This window comes from Austrofundulus limnaeus, unplaced genomic scaffold (assembly GCF_001266775.1).
Source record: "Austrofundulus limnaeus strain Quisiro unplaced genomic scaffold, Austrofundulus_limnaeus-1.0 Scaffold120, whole genome shotgun sequence".
NCBI lineage: Eukaryota > Metazoa > Chordata > Actinopteri > Cyprinodontiformes > Rivulidae > Austrofundulus > Austrofundulus limnaeus.
Window position 1 is genome coordinate 1,239,817 of NW_013952522.1, and position 10,664 is coordinate 1,250,480.

General features: G+C 38.2%; 1 protein-coding gene across 1 annotated transcript in view; it reads left to right on the plus strand.

The window, feature by feature from the left end:
* The window catches only part of LOC106522094 (voltage-dependent calcium channel subunit alpha-2/delta-4), a gene marked incomplete in the record, with an annotated part of 65,809 nt that overhangs the window by 35,850 nt on the left and 19,295 nt on the right, over nucleotides 1–10,664 (plus strand). The window contains 9 exon segments of the mRNA XM_014014952.1: nucleotides 84–158; nucleotides 1,480–1,566; nucleotides 2,426–2,497; nucleotides 2,801–2,862; nucleotides 2,953–3,020; nucleotides 7,896–7,941; nucleotides 8,108–8,205; nucleotides 8,721–8,811; nucleotides 9,638–9,730. Of these exon segments, the coding sequence (XP_013870406.1) occupies nucleotides 84–158; nucleotides 1,480–1,566; nucleotides 2,426–2,497; nucleotides 2,801–2,862; nucleotides 2,953–3,020; nucleotides 7,896–7,941; nucleotides 8,108–8,205; nucleotides 8,721–8,811; nucleotides 9,638–9,730 (692 nt within the window).

Genomic DNA, 10,664 nt, shown 5'->3' on the forward strand with positions numbered 1-10,664 from the left:
TATGTATACTATATATATACTGTATATATATGTAAATGTATATATATACTGTATATATCACATTTATTTTTGTTTCCTTCTAGCTGGGAGCACATGGCTACGCCTTCCTCGTCAACAACAACGGTTATATTCTGGCTCATCCTGATCTTCGACCTCTGGTGAGCTTTGGTTCTTTTGTTGACACTGCAAAATATGGGTTTACCTCTGATTAGCAAATTAACAATGCTCAGTCGTAATGTATATCAAATGTTCTAAGGATTCATTAAAGGCAAATATCTAAATAATGTAACGAGGTGGTAGCATCCATCCAATTTCTTTACCTACTTCAAATTCCTGGGTCATTGAAAGCTGGTGTCTGTCTTTAGCAGTGACTGTGTGGGGGGTGGGGTACACTCTGGACAGGTCACAAGCCCATCACTGGGACACATGGAGACAAACAAGACTATCAACCATTCACCCTCTCACCTCTCAATTTAGTGTTACCGATTAACCAAGCATGCAGGTTTTTAGTCTGTATCCAATCCAATCCAACTTTATTTGTAAAGCACTTTTTGCACCACACTAAACCTGTACAGAATCAACATTTCAACACAGCTCATACAAAAACAAACTCAATCACAATTAAAATAAGAATAAAAAAACACAGAAAAATAAAAGCAGGTAATACAAAACAAAGTAAAATCGAGGAATAAAAAAACAATAAAATGCCTAAAACCTAATTTAAAAACTAGAATAAAAACAAAAAATTTCTACAAAAAATAAAATCTAGTATAAATGAACAATACAACCCCTCACACAGTGTCAAAAGCCAAAGTAAACAAGTGGGTTTTGAGACGTGTTTTAAAAACAGCCATTGAAGAGGACTGTAAGTTGGAGAGGTAGCTTGTTCCAGAGTTTAGGAGCTGCTGCAGCAAAAGATCGATCCCCCTTGAGTTTAAGTCTGGTTTTAGAGACCCTCAGGAGCAGTTGTTCAGCTGATCTGAGGGAGCAGGAGGGATTATAGGGGTGCAGCAGATCAGCCAAGTATAGTGGGGCAAGGCCATTCAAAGATTTAAAAACAAATAAGTATTTTAAAATGGATCCTAAAAGGCAAAGACAGCCAGTGGAGTGAAGCTGAAATGGGAGAAATGTGGTCGTGCCAGTCAAAAGCCTTTGGTTTGGATGGCCTCCTCGGCTCCTTTACATCTATTCATCTGATCAACCCCACTATACAGATTTGTATCTATAAAGATATAAATAATGTTGAAAACTATTAATCATTTCCCTTCCACGACCATTGTCAGCTACTTTTTGTTGTTCTGTCACATACATTTCCATTTAAACAGTTAAAAGCTTGTTGTATCATGAAAGAAATGTGAAAAGGTTTAAGAAAAAAAAGGTGGAAAAGTTCACGATGTATGCATATTTTTTTATTTATTTTGTGTTTCATTACCACCAGGCACTCCCATAAACCCAGTAACTGTTTGTTCTGTCCTGCAGTACAAAGATGGCAAAACACTGAAGCCGAAACCTAACTACAACAGTGTGGATATGACTGAGGTTGAGTGGGAAGATACAGATGAGACGGTAAACCAGATATGAAACTACTGATAACAGTCTGAAGTCATCTTACAGTCATATAATCACTATCGACATGGAAGTAGCAACCTAGCGTAACGCAATGTAGCGTAGCAAGGCATAACAAAGCGTAGTGCAGTAACATAACGTGGGGACAGGCAAATAATTCAGAACTCAGAATGTGCGAGCCAACTCATTTTTGTAAAATTAAAATACAAACACAAAAGCTTCTTTAGTAGTATTGCAATAAATGTTGCCATATTTAAATTATTACCATGGTCATTCAAGATTATTTACCACATTTGCTGTATTTGCACAAAAAATGTTTGCATCCTAGTTCTTTGAATTTTTTTTATTTAAGTTCTGCTGTGCAGATGTGTGGCCTGTAGGCTGCAGTTAGAATAAGAAAAACATGGTCAGCTTGTGGTAGGGTGTTTTTGTAATGAAAGAAATCTCAGTGGAGTTTGTTTTTCTCTGCAGCCTTGTTGGTTGGTTTGGTTTTATTTTGAACAGAAAAAGCATTAAAAGATTCCAGCAACACATGATTTACCAGTTTAAGCTAACAAAGTAACATGAAATCTATTGTAAGTTGTAACTGTAATTTCTTAGTTGTGTTTTTTAAGGCTTTAAGCCAGGCTAGGCAAAAACATCCAACTTTAGTTGAACTTACTTTGGTCACAAACAGCTGTAAATGCTTTCTAGTTTGCATTGCTAAAACACCCGTTTTTATGTTCTACATTGTGTTTATGCTAATGCAGAAATGTGTTTATTTTCTTTGCTAGCTTTACTTACATCATTGAAGTTCATTTAATCTTTATTTCACCTTAGATTTATCTCAAAACATAAACATTATTGCCCCATATTTCAGCTGAGGACAGCCATGGTGAGAGGAGAGACGGGCAGCGTTTCACTGAACGTCAGAGCTTCTGTGGATAAAGGGGTGAGAAGTCCATCAGCTGATGCTTCGACTGGTTTTATAAAGCAAAACGTTTAGTTTTCATTCATTTTAAAGACAATCCAATCTGAAGTTTCAACTTTGCTTAAGTATTAAAAACAAACTTTTCTGAGTTTGTGAGATGAGCTTTAACATTTGTGCTAAAAACTTGATGGCTTGCAGGGAAATGACATCATCAGACTTTGATATCCTTTATTGTCAGACTGTGCAATCCAAGATTATAAACTGACCTTGTTGATGGAATAGATTTTTCATTCTCATCCTTCTGATTTTTTCTCCTTGCAACAGAAAAGACCCATGAACCTTGTCAATAATTATTTTTACACCAACATTGATGAGACACCTTTCAGGTAAAGCAGCAGTTCTGTTCACTTTTAGTATTTTCTGGTGCTCTGACCTTTATGTAAGCCTTGATGTAAGTCGTTGCTGTTTCTCTGCAGCTTTGGAATGGTGCTGACGAAGGGCCATGGAAGTCTGATGATTGTTGGAAGTGTTTCTGTGGAAGAAGGTAGGATTCTCAAGTGTTCAACCTCTGCCCGTTCCCCGAGTTTATATCACTTAAAAGAAGAAATCAGAACAGTTTGAAAGTTCAGGTGGTGAACTCACACACCTGGGTGTTTTCATTGATTTAAATAAAATTAAACTCAGATTATCTGGAAGCTCTTCACTCTCTGGTGTTTTATTCTCATTAGATGAAAATAACCAAAGTGTATTTTTGTATTTTTTTTTCTTTTTAAGAAGCCACATACATCTTCTCCAGTGGACTTCATGCATGTTGTTGGGTTCATCAAACCTTTGCTGTTTGAAAGATGGAATTCCTTTATTTTTGAAAATGTAATTAAAACAAGTAAATAGCAATTAACCATGTGTTCAAGTGAACCTTATGCATCTTCAAGTATATTTCTAACTCAAGTCATGTAATTTCTTCATTTTTTCTTGTGACCGTTTTGGTTTAAATCAGTGTATTTTTGCTACTCAAAAAGAAAAAATAAGTAGGTCCTCTGGATGGGTTCTTCTTTAGTGAAACGTTTCGTCTCTCGTCCAAGAGACTTCTTCTGTCTGATGAGTTTCAGGTGAACTCAGCCCACATGGTGGACAAACAGGTCAGTCACATGCAAAAGAGGGCCATTGCTTAACAATGGGCTTGATTAGCTCTGTTGTTCATTGAGGGTCATGTGCCCCATCATTTGACTTATTGGTTTGGATGCTGTTGTTATTTGGTGTCGTGTCATGTGTATGTAGTGAATGCAGGTGGGGCTCAAAGTCCCCTTGTTTTTGTTTTTTCCCTCTTTGTGTTGGGTATCGTTGGGGCCCTGATTCACACCTTTTGCTTACAGGGGGCTGAGTTATACTTGCAATAACAACGTTGTAGGAGGAGGACAACTGGACACAAAGGCCTCCATCTCTGTTTAATGGTGGACAGTTTTTCTTCACCAAGATGGCTTCCTTTACGCCTCTCTAACCAACGTTCCTCTCTATCAAGGATGAGAACATCTTCATCCCTGAAACAGTGACCGCTGGCCTGTAGATGAGTGAAAACTGCAGAGTCCTGACCCGGTGATGTAGCTCGTCTGTGCTGGCTCATTCTTTTGAACAGTAGCTGTTTTGTTTCCCCAATGCATAACTGATCACAGTCCTCCTGACACTTAGCATATACTATATTACTCTGTTTTTGCCGGGGAACTGGATCTTTGGGGTGAACTAATCTTTGTCGCAACATATTTTGGGGTTAGAAAGCCACTGGGACCTCATGTTTAGAGAATAAACGTTTCAGTTTCTCTGAAACTCCCACCACATATGGAATGACGACTGGTTTGGGTCTGGGTTTAGGGCCTTCAATTTCACCTGGTTGTTAGCTGGAATCCTGTTTGGGCTTCTTGTCTGCTTTCAGAAAAGCCCAGTCAGGATAACCGCACTGCTCCAGGGCCTGTCTTGTGTGTGATTTCTCTTTCTCTCTGGCTCCTGTGTTTTGTGGGGACACTATCTGCTCTGTGGTACAGAGTTCTGATGACTCCTAACTTGTGTTCCAGTGGGTGATGGGAATCAAAACGTAAATACTGGTCTGTATTGGTGGGTTTGCAATACACGTCAGTTTCTAACTTTCCTCCATCCGAAACTGAGACATCACAGTCCAGGAACGCCAACCTGCCATCTTTCACATCCTCTCGTGTGAATTTTATATATTTATCCACAGAGTTGATGTGATCAGTGAAATGTTGGACTTCCTGGGATTTAATTTTAACCCAGGTGTCATCAACATACCTGAACCAATGGCTCGGTGACGTCCCTGTAAAGGACATCAGAGCTCTCTTTTCCACCTCCTCCTAAGGCGATGGCCCTCTTTTGCATGTGACTGACCTCTTTGTCCACCATGTGGAGGCAGTGCTTTTAAGGCTGAGTTCACCTGAAACTCATCAGACTGAAGAAGTCTCTTGGACGAGAGACGAAACGTTTCACTAAAGACGAACCCATCCAGAGGACCTACTTATTTTTTCTTTTTGATTTTTTTTCTACCTGGATTACTGAGATGCATCAGGACGTATTTTTGCTACATTTTGAAGAGTATTCCACTCAGCACTGGTCTTACTTTGAAGAAAGTGGTTCCTGTCTAAAAAGTATTGTTAAAGTGTAGGTGAAGCAGAACCTGTCCAGGGGCATCTAGTAGGCCTGTCGTGATAGTCAATAAATCAATTCAATAAATCAATTAATTGCACGATAATTTTTTTGAGGTCGGTAAAAAAATGAGGACGATAAGTCTCATTTTCTTGCTTGTTTGTTTACTTCATCTCTCTCCCTCTCTGTTCTCCGCTGCACAGGAGCTCAGCTGACTCCTCCCCTCCTGTTTTCTTAGTGTGGGAGGAGAGAAGTGTCGCTGTAGCATGAGAGCTCGTTAGTAAAGAAACGTTTCAAAGCAGAACGCGGCTGCTGCAGTGTCGGAGCAATTGCAGAGCCAGAAATTCGCTGCGGGGGGACACGAGAGATAGAGAGAGAGAGGAGAAGGGGTGGGGGCTGAAACTCCCCCAGACCCGCGACAAACTCGTCAAGACTTTACCTGTAGCTCCCAAAAATAACAAGAAACTTAAATGCACCATCTGTGTTTTAACTAAGCACCAAAAAAAAAACCTGTAGCTGTCCCAACAACTCATGAGGAAAACTCTGAACTGTCTGATTTCCTCCCCCACAGAGCTCTGCTTGTCTCCTCACTGACTGTCCCCTCCTCACACACACACACATAGACACGTTTGTTCTTCTATCCTCATGGGGGCTTTGCATTGACTTTCATTCATTTACCAGTATTTTCTATTACCATTTGACCCTAAACCTAGCCTAAACTTTACATGGGATGTGAACTGGGCTTATGTCCCCATAAGAAACAGTGGGTCCTCACCAGGCTGTGTAGTTTGCTTCATCTCTAAAGAGATGCTGCTCTTTAATATTGTTTATTTACTGTTTCAGTTGTGTGTGGTGTTTAATTTACATTTTGTTGTTCTTTTTTTTTTATTCAAGTGCATTTTTGTTACACTGAGAGTCCACTTAAACATTCTTTAAAAATTAAAGTTTATGGATTTATTACACTTACATATTACGCTTTTATAATTATTAGTTGTGAAATGGTCACCAGGCAATATTATCGCTTATCGCAATAATTTGTGAGACAATTAATCGCCCAGCAAAATTTGTTATCGTGACAGGCCTAGCGTCTAGAATTTTTTTCTTGGCGGGGCACAGACTGTACACAGATTGGTACAGTAAAATTGACATTTTAGTCCCTGCAGTCTTAGATAGCAAGGATTAAAATGAACACCACAGTTTGAAAACTAAAACTTTTTATTTCCCATGACACAAATCATACTCAAGTAATATTCTTAGAAAATACATTTTTACTAAAGTAATTTTGTGGTAAGATACTTGTACTTTGACTCAAGTATCACTTTGAGGTACTTACAACAGTAGCTGTGTTGGGTCTGTATTTGTGTGAACAAAGGGATTGACAGCTCTGGTGGGGGTAGCCAGTCAGAAATATACTTGAAGATGCCTGAGGTCCACTTCAGTGGACACATCCGTTGTAATTTACTTATTAAAAATATAAATGTTTCAGAAGTAAAAGAATGATATGAAAACTTAGATGTTTCTGTTCATCATCATAGTTTTTAACTCGGGTTCTGTTTGAAAAAGAATAATGGAGAAGATAAACCAGCTGTAGTCAACAGCTGTGGCTGTCTGTCGGCCATCTTGGATTCATGTTGAGCACTGTAAACTTCAGAGTGAAGCAGTGGAGAGTGGTTGGTATGCAGTTTCATCATAGTAACCACAGCATTTAAGAGAAAATGACTTTTAAACAGCCGTCCAGTGTGTGCCAAAGGGTTAACCACAGGAATAAATCAGGAACAGAAAGCTTTTAACTTAAAGTGAGACAGAGGTCATCTCCTGTGGTTTTTATTTGAACTGACCATTGACTTGAATAAGATCACTAGACTGAGCCCCGCCCACACCGTCCACATGTAGTGTCTGTGACAGCATGGAGGAGCAGAAACTGAGACCAAACAGGACAACAGCTCACAGCATCCATAGAAACTGATAAACAGCAGCTGAACCGGGTCTGTTTCACAGATTATCGGTCATGTTTTTACAATAAATTAATAATYATGTTAATTTCATTCAACAATCGTGTAAAACAGCTGATTTATACCAGAAAAATGTATAATTTATAAGTAACAATGATCTAAACCAGACCTGAAGTCAGCCTGTAACTTAGACTTTAGCTAGTTGAAAAATGATGACTTCAGCTAGTAATAAAGTATATTTATTTTTCTTCTTACTGTCATAACAAATAATAGTATTTATACAGTATTTACTAGTCAACAGTTAAAAAATGTTCTCTGGTTACAGGATGAAACTTGTCTCTATTAGCTAACCATCTCCTTAACATGTCAGGTTCCTCTAACAGAAACCTAAAAATACTCTAAAAATAAACTTACATTATGTTCTGCTCAGATCACATTGAGCTAAATAAGATCAAATCTGCTTACCGGTACTTGTTGTGAAATGAGACGTTTTCCTGTTTATCTTCTGTTAATAAATCCATAACATAAACAGCTTTTCTGACATTATTTAAAACATTAGATAGATTATATAAACTGTAAAATATTAATAATAATTGTATTAATATTATTAGTAATAGTTTTAATGATTTCTACATCGTCAGTCCTTTTTTTCTGCTCTGTTGCCAACATGTACAGTCATGGTAAATCCAGACTCTTGACCATTTAGCGTTAGCCGTTAGCTTCTCCAGCCGAACACACAGTCACGTGGTTTTTGCGCACTCCAGCTGTTCTATAGAACCTCCTTGGAACTGACTTAGTTTGTTTTTACTGCTTTGCAGGATTGCATGACCTGACCTCTCCTGACCTTAGTATTGCATCTGAGTGGTACGTCAAACTAAAGGAACCAGTAATGAAATGAATTAAACTTTAACACTGCTCATACTAACATTTCAGCAGAGCAAATGCACTTTTTACCTGAGTATGTTATTTTCATCCTTTTACCACACATAGTAAAAACACTAATAAGCTGCTTCATGTCTGTTTTCCTCAGGACTTATTGTGAGACAGACATCGACCCCGCTCACAGAAAATTCTCCCAGTTTCAAGCTGCCATCCGATACCTGCTGGGGAAGGAGCCCGATCTAGAGTGTCAGTTTTTTAAAGACAAATTTCAAAATGAAACTATTAAACCTGTCAATTCATTGTTTACACTGAGGGTGGTATCTAACTGGACTGTAACTGTTTGAAACTAGCTGGTGAGTTCAATAGGTGGATTTTCTGCTGCAATCTCACTGAAGTTTAAAAACACAACATGGCCTACTAGTCTATGGACAGTTACAGTTTAGTGATACATTATGTGTTGGATTTACTTAACTAAGTTATGTCAACAATTTGTAATGAAACTTTCACATTTTCTTTAAAAATAAATGTAAAAGTTGCCTTACTCAACTCATGAGTGGAAATTGTTGACATGACTTGGTTAAGTGAATCCAACACATCAGTTTTTTGAGTACAAAAGGAAGTACAAAAATATCAGATACTTTAAGACTTTTACTCAAGTAATATTCCTAAAGGAGACTTTAACTTTTAGCAAAGTAATTTTTGGTAAGATACTTGTATTTTTACTCAAGTATCACTTTGTGGTACTTTATACAACACTGCAGGTGACGAGGTGCTGCTACAGCAGTTGTTGTTTGATGCCGTGGTAACAGCCCCGCTGGAGGCCTACTGGAATACCTTGATACTTAACGACAGGTCAGAAACATTTACATTTAATTAAAGTGGACACATCATGCAAAATCCACTTTTTTGTCATTAAATACATTTTATTGTGGACTTGGAGCCCCTAGGAGGCAGAAAAGATTAATTTAATTTCTCCTGCTGATAAGAGATATTTATATTCTGTTTGGGTCAGATTTTTCAATCTGCTCAGTTTCTTTTTTTACACTTTCTGAACTATTAGTATTACATTCTGGGTCAGACTCTGGCTCAACATGTAAGGCCGGATGGATGTCTTCTCTTGTTCACGTTTTAATTCATTTGTAAATGAAAAGTTTCTGCGCAACTATACAACCATAAACCCCCCTTATCAAACTAGAATGAACTGGTCTGGAAGCTGGTGGGGTCGGAGTGTGAAGCATATCATTTGGATTTAGAGACAGCCTCAAAACAAGTTGATCTGAGACACACCACAGTAAAGGGTTGGGGCTTGTGGAGCTGCAATAAGGAGGAATTCAGACTAAAACAGTGCAGTTATACTTTATATAGACCCAAAGTGAATGATTTAAATGTGAAAAAGAAGGATTTAAAATCATCATATGTCCACTTTAAGAAATCCAAATAAAGATGATAACAGTAGTGGGGTACCTCTGGTCCCAACATGAGACAGCCTTGGAGTTCCCCCGGAGGAGCTGGAAGAAGTAACTGGGGAGAGGGAGGTCCAGGCCTCCCTTCTGAAGCTGCTGCCCCCGCGACCCAACCCCGGATAGGCAGAAGAAAATGGATGGATGGATGGATGGATGGATGGATGGATGGAAGTTTTCTTATGAAAATAATAAATTTTTTTCTTGTAATTTTGGAGGTTGGAGCCAGGAGTTGAGACGGCGTTCCTCGGGACTCGTTCTGGCTTGATGCGGACCATAAGATACACAGGAACTGAGACCAGGGTTGCAAAGTAAGAGGCGAAACATTTCAAATTGCAGAGGTGTCAAAAAATGTAGATCAAAAATTATTTATGGCTCCATTTAGTGTTTCCTGCCACAAAAGGGGAAAATAAATAAAAAAGATATTACATCTCAGTATCTGTTGTCATCCAACCCTGTCCAAAGTTTTCTTGTCAATGTTGAATCTAAGCAAATGACTTGTAAATGTTGCCAAGTAAATATACAGTAATTCTGCAGATTTTTTTTCTTTTTTTTATTATGTGTAAGACTTTTGACCTTTTATAGCAGACAATACATATTTACGTTACACTGCTGAAATGATGGGCCAACTCATCTCCGGAGCAACATACTGTATTTATTTTGCATGAAACTGCAAAACAGAAAAAAACATAGCCGGTTAAAGAAGCTACTCTTGCTTCGTCTCTGCACTGCTTCATCCAACACTGGTCAACTTCCTCTACTTTCACAATAAAAGTAACATCATTTTTCCTGTGAAACTCACTAATCAAACAGTAGTACTAAAACAGTTCTTATTATAACCAGTTGTTAATCCTTTTAAATCACTTATGAATTGTATTTTAAATGAAATCCATTTTAACTGAATGTCTTTTTAACATGTCTATTATATTTCACCTTAAGGAAATGAAAAGAACACATTTTACATTTTCTCTGATTACAAAGCACATCTAGTAAATATAGTACAACTTTAAAACAAAAATAGCTGTAAAGAAAATACAGACTTTAATCACAACCAAATAACTAAGCTCACACAGGAACGTGAACCACATGCCTCAAAGTTGGACGTACTGTGCGTTCAGAGATGCTCTTCTGCCTACCTTGGTTGTAACGGGTGGTTATTTGAGTCACTGTTGCCTTTCTATCAGCTCGAACCCCATTCTCCTCTGACCTCTGGCATCAACAAGGCATTTCCGCCCACAGGACTGC